Genomic DNA, 25,409 nt, shown 5'->3' with positions numbered 1-25,409 from the left:
TTGTCCATGGGGCCACGCGTCGTATGCGCAATGCGTGCTTCTCTCTCTCTCTCTCTCTCTTTCTCTCTTTCTCTCTTTCTCTCTGTCTGTCTTCTGTGTGTTTGTGTGTGTGTGTATTCGTGATAAGCGTCGTCAGCTTGTCTGGGCAATGCCAGAGGCAAGCAGCTGCTGTCCAAATGGGTGTGATGTCATAAGTCAACATCTCAGCTGCCCCAAAAGTCTATTTGATATGTGCTCACATCACAATCACACTCACAATCACACTCACACACTCGATCGCATCGCTTTGGATCGGATCGGATCGTTAATTAAAATTGCCAGTGCGAGTGCGAGTGCGAGTCCAAGTCCGAGTACTTCATTAGCTTCGCTGCTGCTGATGCTGATGCTGATGCTGCCACGCAGTTGCCACGCGCAACTCTCCAATGCTTAATTAATAAATCAACGCGACACTTGCACTCAATGGCCGCAGCAGCATCTTCGTAATGACCATGTAGCTGGCAACGATGATGAACATGCTCATAATTATCATCCAGCAGCAGCAGCAGCAGCAGCAGATGTTCTGAGATTGTTGTTGCTACGCCAGCGGCAAACGAGGCAGACAAATTGACGCGACATTCCACAGCTGCTGCCTCAGATGCTGCTAAAGACAAAACTTTACTGCTTTGGGGGGGTGGCAGCCTGCCTGCCTCCTCTGCCTGCCCCAGCTGCCCCATCATTGTTGCAAGTACACGCACATTAGCAATAAGTGTTAAATATAGCTGCTGACCAGCAGCACTTTGACACTTTGCAGACTCCGCTGCGGAAACGGAAATGTTTCTAATCGCAGCTCAACGATCTCAGCGTGGGACGAACAGCCCTGAGCAGTGGGTAGATCTGGATAGATGGGAATCGAGAGAGATCCAACTTAATTACATGTACAGAGAGTGAATTAATTAGAATAATGTAATCTTAAGCTACATTTCCTTGTAAGCAGTTCAGTTTATATTTCAAGGGAAATCATTCATCTAGATGTGCAACAACTTAAATTCCCAAAATCATTATTTTTATTTTATTTAAATGAAATGCAACCAATTAGAGATCAAAGAAATTTTATTGAAAATAAAGCAACAATTATATTTAATTCAATACAAAGCAATCTTAAGCTATGTTTCTTTATTATCATTCAACTGCATCAAGATCGTTGATCTTATTTTAAGGGGGAAATCATTTAGCTAAATGAATTGACAAATACATTTCTACAGTCCATTATCTATTTAATATATAATATTAATAGACTTTCGTCAATAAGTTATATTAAATTAATCTTTTATGTGAACGAAAATACTTTATATAATTTATTTTAATTAAAGGATTTACAAACGCAGTTGTTTCAGAATTTAATTGCTATTTAAAAGTTAGCAAAATATTTTTAATTAAATGCAATCTGACCTTGTTCAATTAATTTTATATATCTTCAAGTAAGCTTCTTTTTCAATAGTATTTTTATTTTGTTCTAGGTTACGTAATAGTTGCGAAACAGTGAAAGAGTTTGCTTATTCACAACCGACAACTGTCAGCGAAATAGAGCGACGCTATTGTATTGAAATCGCTAATCAATTTTTCATGAAATTCTATAATTAGAATTTATAAGCTGTCACTGTTTTATTCAATAGTAATGTAATGTAATATCTGCATTCAATCACTTAAGAACTTTGTCCTTAATCTGTTTTTAATTCTTATTTTCCTCGGAATTAATTAGTGGATGCACATTTGTCTATTCATGTGCCGGAAAGATTTACTACTACTACTATATAGTAGTAGAATACTATGTTGTTGAATGGATCGTAATTAGATATATTGTGATTTATCAAGTCATATTTTTCATCAGAATTGAGGTCTTAGTCATGTCATGTTTGTCGCTGGTTGCAAGTGCGGCGACCGCAGCTGCAATTTGTTGTTTATTTTTATTAACATATGTGCACTCGCTTACTAACATATATACTTAGTTAATAACAAAGTTAATCAAGCAAAAATAGCACAGACTCAAGATACTCGCCAATATAAGCGAATGTGATTATTTAATAATTGTGCCAAATGCGCGGCAACAATAATTATTCCATAGAGCAGACAACAACAATAACAACAACAATAACAATCACTACAACAATAGCAAACAAAAGTGTCTATTGTGCATTAAACAATAAAAAATACTATGGAAAACAGACTGTGGACGATTAAATACACTTGTGCATTAAATCGATTTATATTCTACAGATCAAAAGAAATATAATTGAGGCGTTTATTATTCATAGATGGTGACTAAAGGTGTTGAGCGAGCTAATTGTTAATGCATTTCTTTGTAAGGCTTCTCAGTGACTTTGTAGTCTTCTATAGACGAGTAATATTCAGTAGTTTTAATATATTTAAACAATACTTAGGAAACATAATTGACAGTAATTCCCAAATTGTTTCAGCTGGCTACTATTGAGCTTAGGTTAAAAACCTAATATTTGACAGTAATTAATTTATTTATTATTGATATTTAACAAATATATGGACGATAATTGATTGTTTAAGTGACCCAATTTATTTGAAAATAAGTACATATAACAAGTGTTGATGAAAACAAAAAAAGAAGGCCAAAATATACAAAAAGCAATATTTGGTATATCGGTATACTGTAACATATACTATGCTATAGGGTACACAATAATATACCGAATTGTTAATTCAAGGTGTTGTAGAAAATCAGGAATATAAAAATATATTTTATTAACAATCTTTTTTGTTTATAAACAAGGTATAGTTAAAAATATATATACCAGAATACATCAAAATTTATAAAAATATTAATATTAAAGCTAAGATATAAAAAGAAGTGTAAAGTTTTTCAAAAAGTGTAATTTTTAACGAGATTATTTCTATTTGAATTTATCTCTTTTTCTAGTTATAATTGATCTAGTGTTAAATCAATTAAAATGGTATTATACCCCTCGTTAGGGTATTGCAAAAAGGAAGGCAAAATAAAAAAAAGCGCAATTAGAAAAATATGCAGGCGAAGTGTCAGTTGTAAAATTGTAAATTGTAAATTGCAACTGGGCGCGCGTCGCGTTTTAGTTTTTCTAGTAAATTTTATTATATTTTCTTTTGTTGTATTTGTGGTTGTATTGTTGTTGCTAAAAATAAAACTAAACAAATAAATTTACATTTTTAATTGCAATTATCGCTGGCCATTGTTGTTGTTTCTGCTTTTGCTGCTACTGTTTGCCTTTGGGGTCTTAAACAATTAAGATGATTTATTAGCAGCGCATTTTTATGAGACGCAAAGCACGACAACCAAAAAAAAAACAATAACAAATACGAAGAAAACAAATGTATGACAAATATTTATGCTTCATAATAATCGCATAGATAGATAGCTAGTTAGATAGATATATCATTTGATTTATCACACAACCATAAAATCATCACAATTCATCTGGAAGCTGAGGGAACAACAACAAAAAAATGTAAAATATTTTACTGATTGCTGATTTCATAAGGCAGAATTCTTTTTAGTTTTCATTTTCGTTTTTGTTTCAGTTTTATGAAGAGGAAAAAGCTAATTGCCATTTTATGTTTGTCACTTGAAGCACGAAGCATAAGAAGAGAATGAATACGGAATACGAATACGGAATACGACGAATATGAATACGGAATACTCGCATTTAAATGCATATTAAAAATGTTAATGAAACGAGTCGTAAAAATTTAGAGGAACATTAAGCAGGAAAATCGTAAAAACTGTCTGAACACTTATTAAACAAATTGAAACTATTTCATCGCTTGCTGCGGGTTTTTCAAGAGCAACTTCATTAACCATCCCCATCAGCCAAATGGTGACGAAACCATGTCAAAGGTACTCGTATTAAGGCACGACAAGGAAGTGCAAATCCATCACATTGGTGCCCGTGTGTCCAGTGATCAGATGATGCTCCCCCGCCGCCAATTGCTTGTAGAAATTATAGCTATCACAATTGCGCAACACTTCGGCCAGTTCATCGAGCGTATGATTGGCCAAATATTCATCTATAACACAGCTATCGGCAATGGCGCCTGCTGCATCTGTGGGTCCATCGATGCCATCGGTGCCGGCGCTTAGAAATGTGCATCCAGCAAGCGATTCATCGCGATGCAGCATCTGGGACATGAGCAGTGCCAAGTGCTGATTGCGTCCTCCAAGACCCTGACCAGTGACCTAAATGAAAACATGCTTGATTAGTTATTATTTAATTACGTTCTGTGCTTTGCTAGCTACCTTGATAACTGGCTCGCCCCCACAAATCAGAAACAGCGGCGTCTTGGTGTTGATATGCTGCTCCAGCGCCTTGAGGAAATCCTCAAAGCTTTTCTCCGCAAATGGAAAACGTTCCCGTAGCTGCTGTGGGTTAATCGAACGTTGTTTGTACTCTTGAATGCTCTGCAACAAGCGCTGATAATCCGCAGCCACGCTGCTGACATCGCCCTGCACCGCGCAGCTCAACACGCTTGGAACGAAGCCCAGCTTGTGGGCTTCCTGAGCAGCTGCTGCGGTGGCTATAACATTGCTGCCCACCACAAACACTTTGTTGTTATCAAAGGCTGTCTGTTGCTGTTGCACCTCGGAAGATTCGAAGACTTGCTGCAGTGCAACTGACAGCTCCTCCCATAGTTGGAACTTCTTGAGGATTGCCGCCGCAGACTGATTGTTGTCTTTCGACTGTATGGTGGGACCACAGGCAATCAGCTCGAGCGGATCACCGATGATGTCGCTCAGCACAAAGGTGACCAACAAGCTGGCTTTTTGTGCCGCCAGCGCCAAACGTCCGCCTTTTATGTCCGAGCAAGCAATGCGCACGGTGTTAATCTCCTGGATGCTGGCGCCGCGTTTCATCAGCTCATCGGCAATCCTGCGCTTGTCCAACAGCGTTAGCGGTGCTCGGGGCAGCGGCAACAACGCCGAACCTCCGCCAGAGATAAACACAAACAGCACATCTTTGGCGGTCATACTCTCGGCTAGCGTCTTAATCGACTGAGCAGCCTTCAGAGCCGTGTCATCGGGTAAATTGTTGGGTGCACCTTCGTGCACAGTCAGCTTGTCGCTGACGGGCAACTTGAACTGCTGGAGCGTGTTGACCGGCACGCTGAGCACTCCGCCAGCTGACCACTGGCCCAGATCCCGCTGCACTGTGTTGGCCATGCCCAGCACCGCTTTGCCAAAGCCCACCACATGGCAGGTCTTGTCGGTAATGTCGTGTTGCTGGCCATTAAGCTTGATGTAAACACGCTGATCCTCCTTCACCTGCGGCCGCAGATCGAAGCTGTTGTAGTCCGCAAAGATTCTTTCGGGATGCACTGCGTTCACAGCCTGCTGGAAGACCTGACGCATGTGATCCCACATCTGTCGCTTAGCCATGTTGTCTGCTAACCAAATTTATTGCCCAGATTTTCCAAGAATTACAATTTCATCACAGCAATTTAACGTTATCTTCATCTGCCGGTTATAACGATAACGATATGTTTGCCTTCAAACGCACGATAACGATAATTATACAGGATATTTCTGTTTTAAATAATTGTATTTTAATTTTATATAATGCAAGCAAAGTTAATTAACGCCTAATTTGTGCAGTTACCTTCTAATGCTGCGCGTTGAGAAAATTCTCTATTTACTTATCATTTTAGCAATCAGCTGCCGGGTCAAATTTGTAGGTGAAAAAAATACACGTTTTGTTGTTGTTTACTGCAAGTCGTGCTAGTGCTGGACACTATCGTAGCGTGAGTCACTGTGCAGGCAACTATCGGTTACTGCTCACGCAAAACGAGCAAACATAAAGTAATGCTAAATTTCTTGTAAACTTTAATTAGTATACAGAATTTATATTAAACTTATTAAATGTTTTTCACAATGATTAAGAAAAAATGATAATATTAGGTTTTAAAATGTAAATACAATACTTTCAATCTGCCAAAAGCTAAATGCTATGACTGCCGCATTAAATTTACTGTTGTTGTGTATGGCCCACAGATGGCGCTCCTGCTGAGCGCCAAGAGCAATATTCAAATCTGCAAATTAAAAAAAATCAATCAGCAATGAAATGCTTGAAAAGAAAAACTCTACTGATAATATGTGATCTTGCGCCAGTAAAACATCAGAAAAATAATTGCATGCAACTTTATTAGATAGATAGATTAGTAAACCATGTAAATGTTTCATTACAATATAGATCAATATTGATCAATTCTACTCTTCTATGATCTCGACATCATTGGTCTCCAGTTCTGGATATATTTCATCCCACTTTGGCTCATAATCATCTTCGAATTCAGTAGGCGTCGAATCAAAATCGAACTCGGAATCGAAGTCCTCTTCGTTTGTGGTGCTATCCGCCTGCTTATCCTTGCCCAGCGCGAAAGGCGCTTTGCTGCCAGTCACGGGAAAGAAGGAACCCTCCAATTTCTTTGTGGCATGGTAACCCATCAGAGCTTGCGGGCTATTTTTGGGGCAACGACGCTTAACATATTCTTTCGTGGTGCATCTACGACCCCAAAAACCCAGCGTCGAATTAATGGACTCTCCATAGTAGCGAGGAGCACGATCGTGATTGCATACATGCGGAGTCAAGGGCTTCTCCTTCCTGCAGCCGGGTTGGTGTGACCCATAGTTCGGATAAAAATCCACATGGCCCACAGGTTGCCCCATACCATAGACTCTATCCGTGTGTATAACATCCACAAAGTCTGCATCGTTTATATCCAAACGTTTTTGATTTTTTTCGGAGATAAGAGGCATGGCGGGATCCAAGCCCGTGATGCGTGTCAACTTGCGCTGCACATAGTTGGCTGTTTGTCCAGCCACATGGGCACCCAAACTAAAGCCAATGATGTGAATCTGATCGTGTTGCACAAGGCCCTGCTTCACCAGATTATTTATGAGCTGGGCGAGACATTTGCTGGCCAATGGGAGATTCCTTACGGAGGCTATATAGTCTGGAGGCTTCACCAAACGACCATAATCAACGGAGATAACATAGACATCCTCGTTGTCCAGGAGCACGGGTCGTATATAATTATTGGGCGCAGAGTCGTGATTTCCTGTGAAGCCATGTAGAAGTATTTTGAGTGGACGTGGCGGTTGAAAGTCCTTGGGATTTAGTTTGAGTGGATCTAGCTTAACGGGAGCATCGCGAGTGGTTCTGAAAATATTGAGTTAATAATAATTTCTTTGAGTATGGAAATGGACTCACTTGCTATATAGCCAGAAATTGACATTCTTATTTGGGCAATGGTGATTTTTAATTAAAATGCGAGGATGTTGACCGATAATGGCATCGCCAGAAGGAAATCCTACGGCAGCTAAAATTGGAATTAAACATTATCAAAAGTAAGTAGTTATACAGTTAATGTATATATTGAATAGTTACCAAACAGCAAGAGGAGGACTGCAGATAATAGCTTCATGTTGCTAAACTTCTAAGCCAGATGTGTGGCAAGTAGCGAAACCACGCGCTATTTAAACAGCATTTTTTAAAAGATGTGTAGTGTAATCTTTTTTGTTTTCAGTTGTTTTCTGATTACAAAAAGCACGACCATATTTTAATTAGTCTTTCTTCCTACTTATCGCAAACATAAATATGCTTTAATAACTTTAATGTTTAGTTTGGTAAAAAAACTAAAATTTATTACGTTTTCACGAATTTGTTGATAAAACTATGCACTATAATTTGCTGAAAGCCGTTTTCTTTTTAAAAAATGTTGCCGCTTGTGTTGCTATCAGAATTCATTGTTTATGTTTTTCCAGCAATGCCGGATATTCAACAGTCGGATATTTTTTTCAATAATTGTATTTTAATTTAATAAATTTAAAAAATATTTTATTTTGTAGTTTTTAACTTTATTGAATTGTATTCAGTTGCATACTTTTTCCAATTCATAACGAACAAATTAAAAAATTCATTTTCAAAAATTATACTCGATATTTTCTCGAAAATTCGTCGATATGTTTGCAATCTATTAAAAGCTCCCTGCTATTACAGCCGCATTAAATTTTTCGTTGCTGCACATGGCACATAAATGGCGCTTTTACTGAGCGCCTTAAGCAATATTTAAAATTGAAATTTCGAAATACGACCAATGACACTTTCGTTCTTTTTTGACACAATTTTCTTGTCAACATTAATTAGTCAGCATTAATTAGAATTTATATTTAACTAATTTTATGTTTTTTTCACAATGATTGCGAAATAAGATAATTTAAGTTTTTATAATGTTAATACGATATTTTTAATCTGATAAAAGCTAAATGCTATAACTTTACTGTTGTTGTGCATGGCCCATAGATGGCGCTCCTGCTGAGCGCCTTGAGCAATATTCAAATATGCGAATTAAAAAAAAAGAATTTACGCGTTTTGCAATCAGCAATGAAATGCTTGAAAAGAAAAACTCTACTAATAATATGTGATCTTGCGCCATCTATCGCTAGGCAGCTGATCTCCATGAAAATAGTAATACATCAAGAGAAATAATTGCATGCAACTTTATTAGATAGATAGATTAGTAAACCATGTAAATGTTTCATTACAATATAGATCAATATTGATCAATTCTACTCTTCTATGATCTCGACATCATTGGTCTTCAGTTCTGGATATATTTCATCCCACTTTGGCTCATAATCATCTTCGAATTCAGTAGGCGTCGAATCAAAATCGAACTCGGAATCGAAGTCCTCTTCGTTTGTGGTGCTATCCGCCTGCTTATCCTTGCCCAGCGCGAAAGGCGCTTTGCTGCCAGTCACGGGAAAGAAGGAGCCCTCCAATTTCTTTGTGGCATGGTAACCCATCAGAGCTTGCGGGCTATTTTTGGGGCAACGACGCTTAACATATTCTTTCGTGGTGCATCTACGACCCCAAAAACCCAGCGTCGAATTAATGGACTCTCCATAGTAGCGGGGAGCACGATTGTGATTGCATACTTGCGGAGTCAAGGGATTCTCCTTCCTGCAGCCGGGTTGATGTGACCCATAGTTCGGATAAAAATCCACATGGCCCACGGGCTTCCCCAAGCCTAAGATTCTATCCGTGTGTATAACATCCACAAAGTCTGCATCGCTTATATCCAAACGTTTATAACTATCGCCATTGATGAAAGGCTTGGCGGGATCCAAACCCGTGATGCGTTTCAGCTTGCGCTGCACATGGTTGGCTGTTTGTCCAGCCACATGGGCACCCAAGCTAAAGCCAATGATGTGGATCTGATCGTGCTGTACAAGGCCCTGCTTCACCAGATTATTTATGAGCTGGGCGAGACATTTGCTGACCAATGGGAGATTCTTTATGGAAGTTAAATAGCATGGAGCATTCACCAAACGAGCATAATCAACGGAGATAACATAGACATTCTCGTTGTTCAGGAGTGCGGGTCGTATATAATTATTGGGTGCAGAGTCGCGATTTCCTATGAAGCCATGTAGAAGTATTTTGAGTGGACGTGGCGGATTAAAGTCCTTGGGATTAAGTTTGAGTGGATCTAGCTTAACGGGAGCATCGCGAGTGGTTCTGAAAATTTTGAGTTAATAATAATTTGTTTGAGTATGGAAATGGACTCACTTGCTATATAGCCAGAAATTAACATTCTTATTCGGGCAATTGTGGTTTTTAACTAAAATGCAACGATATCGACCGATGATGGCTTCACCAGAAGGAAATCCTACGGCAGCTAAAATTGGAATTAAAAATTAACAAATTTCACTAGTCATACAGTCAATGTATATATTGAATAGTTACCAAACAGCAAGAGGAGGACTGTAGATAATAGCTTCATGTTGCTAAACTTCTAAGTCAGATGTGTGAAAAGTAACGAAACTTCGCGCTATTTAAACATCATTTTTTTTTTAAAGGTGTATAGTGTAATCTTTTTTGTCTTAAGTGGTTTCCTCATTACAAAAAGCACGACCATATTTTAATTAGTCCTTCTTCCCACTTATCTCAAACATAAATATGCTTTAATAAATTTAACGTTTAGTTTGGTGAAAAAACTGAAATTTACTTTATTACGTTTTCACGAATTTGTTGATAAAATTATGCACTATAATATGCTTAAAGCCGTTTTCTTTTTAACGTTTGTTGGTAAATATTGAATTTCCCCTACAATATTTCGCTTACAACTCAACACTAGATGGCGCTGAAAAATTCTCAACTCAAGAAAATTTTGCCACTTGTGTTGCTATCAGAATTCATTGTTTACGTTTTTACAGCAATGCCGGATATTCAACAGTCGGATATTTCTATTTTCAATAGTTGTATTTAATTTAATAAATTGCAAGTGGAGCGGATCGCTTCTTCAAGCATCTTAACTTAAGTTTTTTTTTTTAATAAAATATTTTATTTTGTAGTTTTTAACTTTATTGAATTATATTCAGTTGCATACTTTTTTCCAATTCATAACGAACAAATTAAAAAATGCATTTTTAAAAATTATATTCGATATTTTCTCGAAAATGCATCGATATGTTTGTCTAGTTTGTCATCTATTAAAAGCTGCCTGCTATGACAGCCGCATTAACTTTTTCGTTGCTGCGCATGGTACATAGATGGCGCTTTTACTGAGCGCCTTAAGCAATATTTAAAATTGAAAATTCGAAATACGACCAATGACACTTTCGTTCTTTTTTGACCCAATTAGCAACCACACACAAAAACGCGCGAATTAGAGTCTGAGTGCCTCACAATGCGTTAGTGTCTGAGAGTGTTGGCTCTCTCGTGTGGGTGCTTATATGTATATGTCTCGCAGCTGCGCCGACACCAGGCAGCAGACAGATCGCTGCCATTGATAAGCCTACAAATTGGCAGTTTAAATAGCGCGCACTTTCGCTACTTGCCACACAGTTGGCTTAGAAGTTTCGCGTCATGAAGTCCACACTGCTGCTCTTGGTGTTTGGTAACTATTCAATATATTTACGATCGAGCAACATTTATTAATGTTTCATTTTGGTTTTAGCTGCCGTGGATTTTTCTTTTGGAAATCCTTTAGTGGGTCTTTTTGATGCCGCCTGCTTTGTGGTCAAGAACAACGACTGCCCAAATCAGAATGTTACCTTCTGGCTCTACAGCAAGTGAGTATAATTGTATAATTAAATAATTAATAATTATTCATTATTATTAGCGCCACTCGCGATGCTCCCGTCCAGCTAAATCCCCTCGATCTCAACCCCTGGGACTTTCAGCCGCCACGTCCACTCAAAATACTGCTGCATGGCTACACAGGGCATCGCGACTTTGCACCCAACAATCATATACGTCCCGTGCTCCTGGACAACGAGGATGTCTATGTGATCTCCATTGATTATGCTCCTCTGGTCCGATATCCCTGCTATATTCAGGCGGTACAGAATCTCCCATTGGTCAGCAAATGTCTCGCCCAACTCATCAATAATCTGGAGAATCACGGCATTGTGCAACACGATCAGATCCACATCATTGGCTTTAGTTTGGGTGGCCAGGTGGCTGGACAAACAGCCAACTATGTGCAGCGCAAGTTGACACGCATCACGGGCTTGGATCCAGCAAAGCCACTTTTTATCCTGGGCAGCGATATGCGACGCTTGGATCCAAGTGATGCGGACTTTGTGGATGTGATACACACAGATACTCTGGGTCGTGGCATGCTGCGTCCCATGGGGCATGTCGATTTTTATCCCAACTTTGGGCCACTGCAACCCGGCTGCATGGAGGAGAATCCCGATGATCCGGGTAGCTGCAATCATGAGCGAGCTCCTCGCTTCTATGGCGAGTCCATTAATTCGACGCTGGGTTTTTGGGGTCGTCAATGCGCCAGCTGGTTAGTCTATCTCTTTGGTCTTTGCTCCACACGTGCACCGCAAGCACTGATGGGCTATCGTGTGTCTGAGGAAGTGAAAGGTGTCTATTTCCTCAAGACGGACAGCAAACCGCCTTTTGCATTGGGCATGCAGGAGGAGGCGGATAACACTAAATACGTTGCAAAATTCCATTTCCATTCGAAGCATAATGAAATAGAAGATGATTACGAGCCGGAATGGGGTGAAACAATTCCAGAACTGGAGTCCAATGATGTCGAGATCAACGAACTGGAAAAACAGTTGGTCTATAAGGAGCAGGAGGCGCTTGATGAGCCGCTAACTTAAGCTAAATTGTGATAGTATTTAATAAACATTTATGATATACTGCCTACTAACAGATCTAATAAATTTCATTTATATATTTATCTTGATTACGGATTTTATCTGCAACTTGCCAACTGCAATTTATTAATATATGCATTGAGGTGCGCTGCCTATCGTTAGATGGCGCCAGTAGTTTATTTATTAATTTCATAACAGAACTTGTATTATTGGCAGTGTTTATGTTTTTACCTTGTCGGGTTGCAGTAATTTCACTTTTATATACAGAATTTTGCAACTTCGTGCTTTGTTTTTAGCTTTATTTATTGCAAAAAACACGCCTACATCTGTTATTAGTTTCACTTAAAATTTATCGCTAGCAATTAACAAACTTGCATTACTTACATTCTCATTACATTACATATTAGTTAGTTTAGCTTAATGCGTAATTTAATTTAAAGGGGATCACGTTTTCACGAAGTGTTAAAGAGCAAAATAATTTAACTGAAAAACATTTTCTTTTTACCTTTTTTACTCATCACAATTGATTTGCTGTCCCTTTAGTCGCTAGATGGCGCTCTCACAAAATTATTATTATCGCATGTCAATCATTACAACATGCGCAGTTCTGCGCTAGATGGCGCTAGCTTATTACTAAGGGCTATCAATAAACTATCTAATCAATAGTGTTTCCTTTACATTATTGTTCTAATCAGCCAAACTGTGCTTCCGCTTTGGCTACAGGGTATATAAAGAAGCACTGAATCAAATACAGTTATAGTTTTGATTAAGTCTTGATAGTCGAACGACCAGAACAACTAATTAGACCAAGACTAACCGGAAGTATTGCCAATATTGACAGTGCTAATTAAGTTGTGTGGGAATTGTTAAGAGACTTCGCAATGAAGTGTGACTTTGCGGGCGCATTTCCATTGTCAAGTTTGAAGCTAAGTCGAGCCCGCACATGTTAAAACCTGACCTAGAGCAATAATTGGAACCTCGTCGAGCGACGCGTTATCAGCAACGCCATAAGGGTGCAGCTCATTTCCGATGCATACCTCAATGACGACATGAACTAATTAAATAGCATATCAATTAGAGTTAGCTAGCCAAAGTATTGCAGACTCTCGTAATGTGCGAATATTGGAGACTTCTTCAGCTACTCCTGCTGCTGTTGCTTGCAAGGAATGGCGATTCTCAGTTGATACCCAGCGAATTGTGCGTGGCAGCCCAGCAGCAATGTCCCAATTCTCGCATCAATTTCTGGCTTTACACCAAGTGAGTGACATTACTAGAGCAACTCCTTAGCAAGTCTATAACATATTATATCTTTCCTTTAACTAGCTCCACTCGAGACTCGCCCACTTTGCTCAACCCACTCAATCCGCTTGAGCAACTCTTTGAGCCACGTTTGCCACTTAAAATACTCATTCATGGCTTTGTTGGCAATCGCAGTCTGACGCCCAATCTCGAAGTGCGCGATGTGCTGCTGCAGACGCAAGCGGTGCACGTGATCTCCGTGGACTATGGCAGCCTTGTGAAGTGGCCTTGTTACTATCCTTGGGCTGTGCAGAATGCACGTGTGGTGTCCAAGTGCCTGGCACAGTTCATAGACGGTCTGCTTGAGGCAGGCATCTATAGGCGCGAAGATATTCACTTGATTGGCTTCAGTTTGGGCGCTCAGATCGCTGGCATGTCGGCGAATTATGTGCAACAGCCGCTGGCGAGAATTACGGGTCTGGATCCAGCTGGTCCTGGTTTCATGACCAAGTGGCGACACGAGAAACTCGATGCCAGCGATGCGGACTTTGTGGATGTGATACACACGGATCCCTTTGTCTTCTCCATGCTGCCGCCAATGGGACATGCGGATTTCTATCCCAATCTCGAGCACTTGAATCAACGTGGCTGTAGCTATGTTAACCAATGGCGTTTCTACAATTGCAATCACTATCGCGCCGCTGTCTACTACGGCGAGTCAATTGTCAGCGATCGTGGCTTTTGGGCGCAACAATGCGGCGGCTGGCTGCAGTTTTTCACACAACGTTGCGGACTTTATTCCCACATGCCGAACACTCAAATGGGATACTTTGTGTCTGAGAAGTGAGTGGCATTTATTGTTGATAAGTTATTTAAATTGATTTATTTCAATTTCAATATTTTGCAGCGCTACTGGCTCCTATTTCCTCAGCACGCATGAGAAGCATCCTTTTGCCAAAGGACCTTTGGTGGATGTGGTCATCGAGGTAGCTGATAGCAATGATTTATAGCCTATAAATATTTGTAGTGTGCAATTTGAATTCACAGCAAGAACTCGCATGAAAGTGAACGAATTTGAATTTTAATTTATTTTATTCAATCAATAATAACAACTTCCGAAATTAGTGATTTACTATAACTAATGAAAAAAGTACAAATTACAAATAATGTTAAATATACAATTTGTTCATATTTGAAATAATATTTTTAAGACTTCGGTATTGTATGGAAGTTAATATTTTTAAATTCTGTCTAGATTTTTCAATTTGATAATTTTATTTTTATTTAATATTTTAATTTTTTTGCTTTTGACAATTTAGTAGCATTAAAAAATAATAAAATTAAATTCTCTTTTACGAATCTAATTTCAAATAGTCAACTCAAAAATGTTTACTGAATTTCGGAACACGCCAAAGCTTTTATCGCTGCTCGCAGAGCTTTTTTGCGCTCTGCTCCACAAAAAACCTTTTTGGGCGAACGCGTCGCGCAAACGAAAGACTTAAGCCACGAACTTGAGCTTCAGTTGCTCGTCAACGCGCAAACGTTGCGCACGTCTCCAGCTGCAATTTCAACTTTCGTATTGCGTGCGCTCTCTCTTCTTTCTTTCACTCGCGCTCTCTTTGCTCACTCTGTTCGGGGATAAGACACGTGCGCTCCCGTGAAAGCCAAGATCAAGTGGTTTGCTCTTGTTGTTGTTGATTGCCGTTGAGTTGACGTCGGTTTTTTGGGGCGTTTCGCGCGTGGCCCGCAAATTGTTGTCTAACATTTCGTGCGGAATTATGCCGCGCCAGCGTCGTCAGTCTCGAAATCGAGAGTGTTTCCGAGTCCAATGACCACAGTTGACGCGCGCCAAACTGGCAACTGAGAAAAGCAACAACAACAACGACAACAACTATAACAAAGATAATAAAAATCAAGAAAACCTACGCGAATTGCATTTGCTTCTACATAAACCTTGACCTAAAGAAAATCGAAAAGATTGTAAAAACAAACAAACAAAAACTGATAAATAGAAAGAAAAAGAAAAGTGTGTGAGTGTGTGTTTGCTATTGTTTGTTACACAACAAAAAACAAACAAACAACAACAACGAGTTAATTACCTGACAATTGACCCATTTTGTCTTGAACTTTGTCGACCAAACATGCCGTTGAACTGTTGCCGCAGTGGAATTGAATCATCTTCAACGTCAAGTTGGCGGCTTTTGCCGCTGCTCTTCGCCTGCATCGTTTTCCATGCTGATTTTGCCGGTTTGTTTCCAGTTTATTTTCTTCTTTTTTTTTTCATTTAAGTTTCTGTGCTAAAAAGACATTCCGCCGCAGACGTAAAATCAAAAAGTAATATATTACCAAAATAGCATTTAAGTTTTAAGCTTTTACTTTCGCCCTGGCAGCTTTGCACCTTTTTTTATCTTTGCCTTTTGGCTTTCTTCTGAATTGACGTTGTCATCGCTGTTTGATGCTGTCTGTCCGTGGCCATTGTTGTTGCTGTCTTCTCGTTGGGGCGTGCCGGCCATCGTTGGTTGTTGACACATGAAATTTGCGTCAACTGCATAAATAGTTGCACAATTTCATTGTTGCGTTAGTCTACCAACAACATAAAACAAAATTTCCATTTCGATGAGGCGACCTTGCTTCACATATATTTTTGCCATTTGCCAGCCAGCAAACAACGGCGGCATATTTTGAAATTGATTTTGTTTATGGCCTGAGCATTGAACAGTTTGTTTAAGGTTGATGCTCTCCATAGCACGTACAAGTACACAGTAATAAAAACTGCCTTCTTATAATTATTTATATGCATGTTTGTCCAATGGCAGCAATGAATAGACACTTGCCACCGTTCAAGTAGAAATACTATATCGTAACTTAGCCTCAAACTCTGGCCCCGCACAGTGTCCAAAGTGCAAGAGAAACTTTGGCAAATTTGAAATAATTCACACATGTTACGAGCATTATTGATTTCTCAAGAAATAACTTAGTCATTGGTGTTAATTGCTGAATTTGCATATTGTTTCGAGAAATTGATTTACATATTCATTATTTATGCTGTGTATAAGATGTTATGTATTTAATTTCTTTAAATAATTTATATATTAATATTTCTTTTAAGTTTATTTTAAATAAAATTAAATCATAAATTTAATGTGACTTACAAACTAATTTTATTTAGACAGAGATAGTTTCCTTTTTTACATATTTTGTTATTGTGAAAACTATAAAATTACGAGGCAAATAATTAATTAAATATTAAAATTTTTAAAAATAAATATAATAATTGTATAAATTTCATATTTTGTATACATCCAATTCAATTGTTATTCCCAATCAATTTTTTTTCCATTTATAACTTAATTTTAAATTTTCATCGAATATAGCCACTTTTTATTTTTTTTCTTTTGGATTTCAATGACTGCTAAATGCTATGCTTCTAAATATTTAAATTTCCTAAGTCACACACAAAAATTGTATAAATTTCGTTTGTATCATTTATCCAATTAAATTGGTATTCCCCAAAAGCCATATTTTATATTTACAACCACTGTAAGTTGTGTCATTCGATCAAGTCGAACACAATAATATTTCTTTGACCATTTTTGTTGTTGTTGTTACGATTGTCAACGCATGTTATTTCGGCTGACGTTTTTACAAATATGTTACGCATATTTTTGGCTCATCCACAAAGTGAAGAAGAAAAGCAAAGAGGCATCAATAAAGTGCCTCATCATTGGCAAGTTGCCTTGTGTGGTGTCAGACAGTCAGACAGTTTTTTTTTTTTTTTTTTTTTTGGTTTTTTGTTTTTGTGGCCCAGTTAATAAATTGGCTGGCTGATGTCTGCTTAACCAGCTGTAGCTACCGTTCAACTGCACTCTTAATTACTCGCCATCTATTTTAATTATAGTATCACATATTACTATATTTCATATTTTTCATATCTCAATTTTTATTGTGGTTTTATTCACATAATGCACCTTGACACCCTTCGCTGCTCAGCTGCTCTTTTGCAGTATTTCGCAACAATTGCGGCTCAACTTGCCATTTGAATGTTGTTTTCGTTGTTGTTGTTGTTGGGGTATTTTTGCTGTCAAAGGTGTCATCAACAATCATTTGGCGTATGAGCAGTTCTGTCTAGCCAATGGGGCGTATGCGCAATATAAAAGTGCGTGTCATGGCAGGCGGGCGAATGTGACGGCCAAAGTCAAGTGCTAAGGCAGAGAGGTTGCTGCTCGGATTTATGTTAATTAAAGTGCACTGGAGGTTGTGGCGGGAACTCAACGAGGCTACACATTGTATAACCGATTGTGCGATGATATCGCAGCTCAACACTTTTTTTGGATAACACTAAAATTGCTTTTAATTTATGACGTTTCTTCCGCTCATTTCACGAAGCGTGTCACCAACTTTCCAGTTGTTAATCAAGTCAATTAATTTGATTTCGTTGCTGGAGCATAAGCAAAGTTGTATGCTTGTGTAAAAGCTTATTTATTTCTTGCCAGTTTCAAAGAAATAAATCAAATTGTATATATAAAATAGTTTGGCAAGAATAATGTACTTTTATAATAATAAAATAAAATAATAGAATAATTTTATTTATGGCCTCAACTTTTGAAATTCCTTCAAAACTATATCGAAAACTAATTTCGATACATTTTTTGTTACCTTGCAAGAATTTCCGTTTCTTTGCTTATATGACACGGTTTTGAATTATTTGAAATAGAAAATTAGCCGTTAATGAGCAGTTGCTACTACTTCTGTTGGCCTTCGCAACTCGCAGTTCAACTTTGAGCTAAACAATTCGGCACATTCTAAAAACCCACAAAAAAATAAAATTGCATTTGTGTAGAGTAGTAATAATTATACCCCATGGCAATAATAAATTGCTGTTGATCATGTCTAGAAATCAGAGGTTAGAAGTAATATTTTAAAATCGTGTAATTTTCTTCAGAACAAATCATAATTCTAGATTGTAAGCACACGCACATCAGATAGATTTCTATATATCAAATTAATGGTAGGCTCGTTTAAAATTTAATTTCTAAACACATTTGGTATTTGAAGTGGTAATTTTAAAGCCAGACAAGCTTAATAGCTGTCGGTTAGCCAAGAGTTTTGAAAGAAAAAACTGCTCCAATGAAATGCATAGTTGAGCAATTGATTGTTGGGCGTTTGATATATGAGACAAAAATCTATGCAGCAATTAAAACTCTTTGCCATAAGCGAAATGTTCAACTGCAGAGATCTGCTTAAGATTCCAACAACTTTGTAATTCGTTGTTTTAATTTGGGTTTTAAGTCTATGATCCCCGTGAATTTGTTGAATATGATATCAATTTCGTGCCACAAAACCACTGATGAAAATGGTCTCATGGCAAAACGATTTGATGGAAAGCCACAACATAAAAACCTATAAAACTGCGATTACAATCGAATGAAAACCAACCCAATAAATGAAAGAGATGGCGTTAACAAAAGAAACCAAAATAATAGTAACAGCATGAAAGCAATAAAAACAATAAACAACAATAACAACAACAACAAAAAAACATCTTTCACTTGCACAGCAACAAAAAGCGAAACGAAGCAGACAAAATGATGAGCACAACTTGCAGTTGTGGGTTGTTGATGTTGTTGTTTTAGTTGTTGTTGTTGCTGGTAGTATTGTTGTTGTTGCTTGCAAGTGTCTTCCGCATTTGGCAGCGCTTCCGTTTTGGGCTTTTTGAACTAAAGTTTCTGTTTTTATTTTCATATTTTTTTGGCGGTCAACTGCGAGATTTTCATTTGAGTTTTCCGGCAGTTTACTGGCAAAGCAGTTATAAGATTTCCAGTCCAAGTTTGGCCGAAAAAACCCCGAAAAATAATAAGTAAAGCAAAAGATCTGCGTAATGTTAACGGAGCAAGTACATGTCCAAAAGCCAAGTCACAGTTGTCCAGCTGTCCAGTTGGTCGGATTATATAAACACGACCCACGGACATGAAGACAGCTGCTTGGCGATTGTGAAAAGTAACTGAAACTCGTCGCAATTGAAGCATAAACACGACTCAACCCATTGCTAATTGCATGCGGGGGAGTGAGGAGAGAAAGAGAGAGAGAGAGAGGGAAGCTTCTTTCAGCTGATAATCATGATGTACTCGAATTATGTTGGGGGAAAAGAGTTCAGTATTGTGTAAAACAATCGCATGTTGCATGTTTAATTTTTACAAACGATTTCAGCATTATGACAAGTCGCTGGCTATATAGAGAAATCCAACTTGTGACACACGAGTGTTCACTGTGCCATGAGGTGAGCAGTTTTAGTTTTGTGCCGGATGCCCTAAAAGGCGCAGTAATCCCCAAGCCAACAAGTGAACGCTTAGTCAATGCCGCAACTGTCGTTGCAACTTCAACTTGCTGTGCAACTGCAACCAACAAGTGCAACCAATTTGCTGACCGGTTGCCTTGCGAAATCAGTCAGCTGGTTCAGCATCTTGGCCAGGCCAAACTTTAGCTATCTATGCTTTTGGGCCAATTATCGGGCAAACGTTGTACGACGAAGGCCGATTCTCTGAAGTAATACTTAGATATTTAATTTATCAATTAATATGCACACAGCGCAGTGAAGAGTTCTAAGCGATTCGTTCACAAGCTGAGGCTTTTAGCTACCAGGGCGTTGTTCAACTGTCTTCCAAGTGCGTTCATACATACTGAATAATCCCACAACTTGAAGAGTTTGTTTCCTATATAAATAAATATTTTATATAAACCATTATAAAACTAGTTTCGATTCATTATTACATCAATTCTCATAATATTACAGGGCTTCTCATCATTTTAAGAGTCTTGCTCGTTATCCAATTCTCATTCTTCAACTAATTATCTATTCTTAGAATTAAGCAATAAAAAGTAATCATTATACACTTTAAGGGTACCAAAAATGGAAAACTTATATCAACAAAATTGAGGAAGAAATCTTACCTTTTTATTGCCTATATTTACCTCACGATTTTGCTCACAGTTCAAGGTTATTTAAATTTTTCATTCATTTTTGAAATTGAAAATATGTAGTGGGTATCTCATACTCAAGCCCTCTTAACTACCATATATGATAGCTGTCTAACTCAGAAAAACTTACAATTTAAATAAAACAATTAATTTTAATTTAACAATTAGGCACAATTTTTTTAAATATGTAATTTAATTTTTTTTAACTCACAATCAGTTCCAGTGCAAATAGATTGCATTTACAATTGTCAAACAATTTTCTAAATAATTAAATTAAACACATTTGCTTTAATAATAAATTTGAACTAATTCAAAGTGATTGCAACTAATTAAATATTGTATGCAAGTAATTAAACTCAAATGAACCGAGGTGTGAACTGTTCGCACAGTCTACTTAAGACGTCACCAGCTGAGCTCATTGTGTATGGGTGGTTTTCCTTATGGTTGTGGCTATGAATCATGCATATGAATGTTAAACGAATGGAGGCGAGTACCCGTTTAGCAGCCCAGTTATGTCACGGTGCGCAGTACGATCTCTGTTATAAATAGCCAACAAAAAACACAACAAAATAAAACCCACAAACTGCCAACAACAATCGATAAGCGACAACAAAGCGAGCGCAAGTTGTGCGGTGAGATTGCTTCCGTTTTTGTTGTGAGGCGCATTTGAAAGACTTTTACTTTTCGCACAATTGCAGAAATGCAACAGAGCAACAGAGTTGCCAGTTGCCAGTTGCAACATCCACTCGAACTCGAAGTCACACTCAAATGTTGCAAATGCATGTTGCATGACATTTGCAGTAAATCGGCAAACATTCAATGTCGCCCGCAGCTTATGTAACTCAGCTCGAAGCCACAAACAAAACTTGTTTGTCCAGAGTAGGAGTTGCAGCGATGGAGGCAGCAGCAGCCTCATCATCATTATTGTTGAGCTCAACTACTATATGGTAAATGATCCAATAATTCAATCTCCTCTTTGCAGCTGCACAAAATCCGGCTGTTGTGGCCGCTGCTGTGGCCGCTGGCCAAAATCAATCGAACGTCTATGTGACAGAATCTTGCCTAGAGAAACCGTATCGCTGTCCACATCCCAAGATAAAGTTCTATCTCTACACACGACGCACCCAGGAGCAGCCCGAGTTCATCGACGTGCTCGATGCGAATGCCTTGTACTACACACACTTTAATCCTCGTCATGCCACCAAGATCATCATTCATGGCTTTGGTGGCGGCCGTCTGCTGAGTCCCAGTCCGGATCTGCGGGAAGCTTACTTCGCTGTGGGTGACTACAACATCATTATTGTGGACTACAGCGATGCTGTGAAGGAGCCGTGTCTCAGCCAAATGGAATGGGCCCCTCGCTTTGGCAGTCTTTGCATCTCGCAGCTGGTCAAGTATCTGGCGCGGCATCCACGCGGTGTTCAGCCCGATGATCTGCACTTCATTGGCTACAGTGTGGGTGCACACATTGCCGGATTGGTGGCCAACTATCTGAAGCCCGATGAGGGCAAGATTGGTCGCATCACAGCGCTGGATCCCACCATATTCTTTTATGCGGGTGCGAACAATTCACGCGACTTGGACACCAGCGATGCGCACTTTGTGGATGTGATGCACACAGGTGCTGGCATTCTGGGTCAATGGCATTCCAGTGGACACGCGGATTTCTATGTGAATGGAGGCACCAGACAACCAGCTTGTGTCGGATCAGCCACCTTGTTTCGTAAGTATTTGGAGGAGAAAGGGGAAGAAGTATTCAATTAAATTTAGTAAGTTATTTATGTATGTGTTAACTTGTGTTAACTATTTATAAAGAACTTGCACAAAAGTCGAATAGAAATGAAGTGGATTTTTATTTGAAGTCAACAAAGTCAAACACCACAGTATCTTAGTTAGCCTATGATACTATTATACTTATTTTATATATAGTACATTTCTATCTGCAAAATATTTTTAAAAAATGAGTACAAAATTATATGTACTACTTTGAGGTTAATTTAAATAAAATCTACAGACCTACTTTGAACTTATTTGAAAAATAAAATAAAATTTTAAATATTAATAACTTTAATTGAAATCTAACGTTAGATTGAAACATTACTAAAACTCTCTTCAAATCAAATTAAAATAGATTTCGAGTAAACTTGAATTCGAAAATCTCAACTTTTAAGTAAAAGGTACAAAGTTTAAATGCTTATTTTGAATGAAAATATTGTCAAAATTAAAGCTTAAGTCGGTCAGAAACATTATTGAAGTTTAGAGACTTAAATATCCATTTATTATTTCTAAAATTAAAAAGTTTAAATGCTTTAAAATGAAATCCAAAGTATGATATGTCCAAGGAAACATTATTGAATGTCTATGCGAATAAAACAGAAATCAAATTCGAGCAAAAACTTTCTACTTATGTTCAATGAAGTTACTAATATATTTTTCTAAATATAATTTCTTTAGAAACGCTGGCTTGCGATCACACTAAAGTTACGCCATACTTTATTGAATCCATAACTTCAACACGCGGCTTCTATGCTGGTCCCTGTCCCAATCTATTCACCTATTTGATAGGCTGGTGTGAGCCCAAGGACTCAGAGTATGTGCTGATGGGCGAACACTGTTCTCACAAGTAAGTATTCCAAACACACACTAACGTATACGTAATATTATGACTCACTTACTTTCGGTCATTTTATCCTCGGCAGAGCACGCGGCAACTATTATGTAACGACTAATGCGAAGGCGCCCTTTGCTCGAGGATTTCCAGGCAAGGGGCGCGCGAATGGCGAGTATCAAGGAGTACGACGTTAATCGAGCGAGGAGGGAATATATTTCATATTGTAGCACTTTTGTGATTTTAGTAGATTGTTTCCTAATTATGATCCTGTATTTATTTGAATTGTTTCTGTTAGTTTTATTGCCGCCATCGTCGCTGGGAGACGTTGAGAATCAAAATCATTTTTCCATGTCTCCCAGTTCCAATTGTCCGCGCTTTGTACAAATCTATATCTAATCATTAAGTTGTAAGCTGAAGTTTTGCTGGATAATAAAAGGTAGAACATAATAGAGAAACACGCTTCAGTGTGTTTGTTTTTGGCATAATTTTTTTAACATGTTCTTTTATTGAATTCCAAATACATTTCATCGGGTATAATTTGATAAGCCTTTATATTTATGGATACGGGTACTCATATAATTTTTGTAGATCATATAGTCGGATTTTATAGTCTTCATTCATGAAATAAACAGGTTGATTTTAAACACAAATCGGCTTTAATATTTCTGCAGATTGCAACTTAAGGTGAATGCTTTAATTTTATATTTATTGCTATGTTTTTGCAATATGTATATTTGATTTGATTTCGGTAATATGAATACTTGTTGAATACCTTTTAGACTAGATCATTTAAATTATACAACATTGGGCGGGTGTTGCCAGAAAAGGGAGCTTGCTTGTAATTATTATATTTATTATATGTATGTATATTTATATAGTTTCATTTTTGTTGTCTTTAAATTTTATACATTTAATAAATGTTAAAAAAAACCAAACTCACAGGAAACACAAAGAATTTCTGTTTGTGAAATTGCAATAAAAATATTTATATATTTATGTATACGAGTATATACAAAGCTTGAATAAATCGCAAGATTCCACCAATGTAATGAAGTCTTATAGAGAATCTCTTTGTTTACTTAGCTCGTTTAACATTTATAATGAATAATTCCAATTAGTGTGTGTGTGTGTGTTTGTGTATATTCTTTGTGCGTCTATATATCTGACAATACTTAGATGAGTTTAACTATGGAGCTGAAGGACTCAGCACCCAAGTACGAGTAAGTACATATATTTATTATTGTAGGTAAGTTACTCATACATTAGTTTTATATTATGTTGTATTACCCCAGTTGTAACCGGTTTCTTGTTTTATGCTCTTTTAATATATGCTTGAAATGATATACACTTGAATCCAGTTTATGGTATTATTTTTTGTTGTTACTTTGTTTATGTACACTTAGATTACTCACAAAAGCATTTAATGATGGCATATTTAGCTATGTTAAGGTTTCCATATTTAATTATGTATATACAGACTGTCTTGTCTAATCTTTAACTATTTCATTAGTATTTCAGTTTTAGCTAGAGTTCAGTTTATTATTTATAGTATGTATAATAGTACGTTGTAAGTTGATTAAACAACAAAAAACACTGTGGCTTTTTGGTTAACATATTTGTTATTATTGTCCACACAGCCTTGAGAGCTTTGGCGCCTCTCAACAAAATTAATAACTCAATAATCAAATAACTAAATAAGTTGAGTTGATCTAATGACGACAGCCTCGAGAGCCTCGTTAATGTTCATCTCTCCTGTCGAGAACTTTTAAGTTTTTGAGACACGCATATTATATTTAGATATACATACATATATATTAACTATATAGTTTATAAGCATTTATGTATTATTGTTAATGCTTTTCATATATACAGACTTTGTTTGTTTTGAATAATGCTAATATTACACATACGCCCCAATGGCCAAAACTTTTACTTTAAGCTTCAAAATTTGTGCCTAACTTATAAGTAAATCCAAAACACATTTAGAATCCTAAATATTTAAATAATACATGTTATGTTATGTTGTATATTAACAAAGCTTATTCAACTAGGTATTGTCGCTTTCACAAGCAGTTTTCGTAATTGTAATTTTATTGGTGTTGCCTATCGAAGGTCGTGATCTGATTTTGCAACCAACTGACCAACGTATCTCGGGCGATAACATTCTCAATTAAATTAATTACTCTATAGATAATAGTAATATTTATATGAATGTATGTTATGCATTTAAATGTTATAATTAATTCATATAATATTCGCTGCTCTGTACAAATTACGGTATAAGAATTGACTCTTTTAGTTAGAAAATTTTCACATTTTTAATACATAGTGATTTAATTGTGAACAATTTGTTTATAATTAATATTATTTACGTAAAATACTTGCTAATTTCATTTAAGTTAAATATACATTCAGTTGGTTTATCAT

At 37.4% G+C, this 25,409-nt stretch overlaps 5 protein-coding genes across 5 annotated transcripts; 3 read left to right on the top strand and 2 right to left on the bottom strand.

The window, feature by feature from the left end:
• Nucleotides 1-3,090: 3,090 nt before the first annotated feature.
• On the bottom strand, nt 3,091-5,624 carry LOC133843290 (glycerate kinase). Its single transcript, XM_062276763.1, has 2 exons — nt 4,277-5,624; nt 3,091-4,216 (listed from the first exon to the last, which is right to left on the bottom strand). The coding sequence occupies exons 1-2, from the start codon at nt 5,411-5,413 to the stop codon at nt 3,887-3,889; spliced, it is 1,467 nt and encodes a 488-aa protein (XP_062132747.1). The 5' UTR covers nt 5,414-5,624; the 3' UTR covers nt 3,091-3,886.
• Nucleotides 5,625-6,158: 534 nt separating this feature from the next.
• Nucleotides 6,159-10,039, bottom strand: LOC133847914 (uncharacterized). Its single transcript, XM_062283212.1, has 6 exons — nt 9,783-10,039; nt 9,606-9,714; nt 8,607-9,554; nt 7,469-7,506; nt 7,245-7,353; nt 6,159-7,193 (listed from the first exon to the last, which is right to left on the bottom strand). Exons 1-6 carry the CDS (start codon nt 9,817-9,819, stop codon nt 6,242-6,244), a joined length of 2,193 nt encoding a protein of 730 aa, XP_062139196.1. The 5' UTR covers nt 9,820-10,039; the 3' UTR covers nt 6,159-6,241.
• Nucleotides 10,040-10,535: 496 nt separating this feature from the next.
• Nucleotides 10,536-12,249, top strand: LOC133850646 (pancreatic triacylglycerol lipase). The gene is made up of 3 exons (XM_062286784.1): nt 10,536-10,935; nt 10,996-11,110; nt 11,161-12,249. Exons 1-3 carry the CDS (start codon nt 10,905-10,907, stop codon nt 12,158-12,160), a joined length of 1,146 nt encoding a protein of 381 aa, XP_062142768.1. The 5' UTR covers nt 10,536-10,904; the 3' UTR covers nt 12,161-12,249.
• Nucleotides 12,250-13,199: 950 nt separating this feature from the next.
• Nucleotides 13,200-14,506, top strand: LOC133850724 (inactive pancreatic lipase-related protein 1). Its single transcript, XM_062286900.1, has 3 exons — nt 13,200-13,414; nt 13,481-14,239; nt 14,304-14,506. The coding sequence occupies exons 1-3, from the start codon at nt 13,269-13,271 to the stop codon at nt 14,404-14,406; spliced, it is 1,008 nt and encodes a 335-aa protein (XP_062142884.1). The 5' UTR covers nt 13,200-13,268; the 3' UTR covers nt 14,407-14,506.
• Nucleotides 14,507-14,923: 417 nt separating this feature from the next.
• LOC133841751 (phospholipase A1 member A) lies at nt 14,924-24,384 on the top strand. Its single transcript, XM_062274459.1, has 4 exons — nt 14,924-15,643; nt 21,354-22,094; nt 22,826-22,994; nt 23,071-24,384. Exons 1-4 carry the CDS (start codon nt 15,538-15,540, stop codon nt 23,174-23,176), a joined length of 1,122 nt encoding a protein of 373 aa, XP_062130443.1. The 5' UTR covers nt 14,924-15,537; the 3' UTR covers nt 23,177-24,384.
• The last annotated feature ends 1,025 nt before the right edge of the window (nt 24,385-25,409 follow it).

The sequence above is a fragment of the Drosophila sulfurigaster genome, chromosome 2L (genome assembly GCF_023558435.1).
Source record: "Drosophila sulfurigaster albostrigata strain 15112-1811.04 chromosome 2L, ASM2355843v2, whole genome shotgun sequence".
NCBI lineage: Eukaryota > Metazoa > Arthropoda > Insecta > Diptera > Drosophilidae > Drosophila > Drosophila sulfurigaster.
This window is presented reverse-complemented; position numbering and strand designations above follow the sequence as displayed.

Coding starts and splice junctions, on each gene's coding strand:
- LOC133843290 (XM_062276763.1), bottom strand. CDS start 5,413: ATGGCTAAGCGACAGATGTGGGATCACATGCGTCAGGTCTTCCAGCAG. Junction 4,217..4,276: donor GGGGCGAGCCAGTTATCAAG/GTAGCTAGCAAA, acceptor GTTTTCATTTAG/GTCACTGGTCAGGGTCTTGG.
- LOC133847914 (XM_062283212.1), bottom strand. CDS start 9,819: ATGAAGCTATTATCTACAGTCCTCCTCTTGCTGTTTG. Junction 7,507..8,606: donor GATGTCGAGATCATAGAAGA/GTAGAATTGATC, acceptor CTGTTTAAATAG/CGCGTGGTTTCGCTACTTGC. Junction 7,354..7,468: donor GCCACACATCTGGCTTAGAA/GTTTAGCAACAT, acceptor TTCCAATTTTAG/CTGCCGTAGGATTTCCTTCT.
- LOC133850646 (XM_062286784.1), top strand. CDS start 10,905: ATGAAGTCCACACTGCTGCTCTTGGTGTTTG. Junction 10,936..10,995: donor ACTGCTGCTCTTGGTGTTTG/GTAACTATTCAA, acceptor TTTTGGTTTTAG/CTGCCGTGGATTTTTCTTTT. Junction 11,111..11,160: donor ACCTTCTGGCTCTACAGCAA/GTGAGTATAATT, acceptor CATTATTATTAG/CGCCACTCGCGATGCTCCCG.
- LOC133850724 (XM_062286900.1), top strand. CDS start 13,269: ATGTGCGAATATTGGAGACTTCTTCAGCTACTCCTGCTGCTGTTGCTT. Junction 13,415..13,480: donor AATTTCTGGCTTTACACCAA/GTGAGTGACATT, acceptor TCCTTTAACTAG/CTCCACTCGAGACTCGCCCA. Junction 14,240..14,303: donor GGATACTTTGTGTCTGAGAA/GTGAGTGGCATT, acceptor AATATTTTGCAG/CGCTACTGGCTCCTATTTCC.
- LOC133841751 (XM_062274459.1), top strand. CDS start 15,538: ATGCCGTTGAACTGTTGCCGCAGTGGAATTGAATCATCTTCAACGTCA. Junction 15,644..21,353: donor TTTCCATGCTGATTTTGCCG/GTTTGTTTCCAG, acceptor TCCTCTTTGCAG/CTGCACAAAATCCGGCTGTT. Junction 22,095..22,825: donor CGGATCAGCCACCTTGTTTC/GTAAGTATTTGG, acceptor TAATTTCTTTAG/AAACGCTGGCTTGCGATCAC.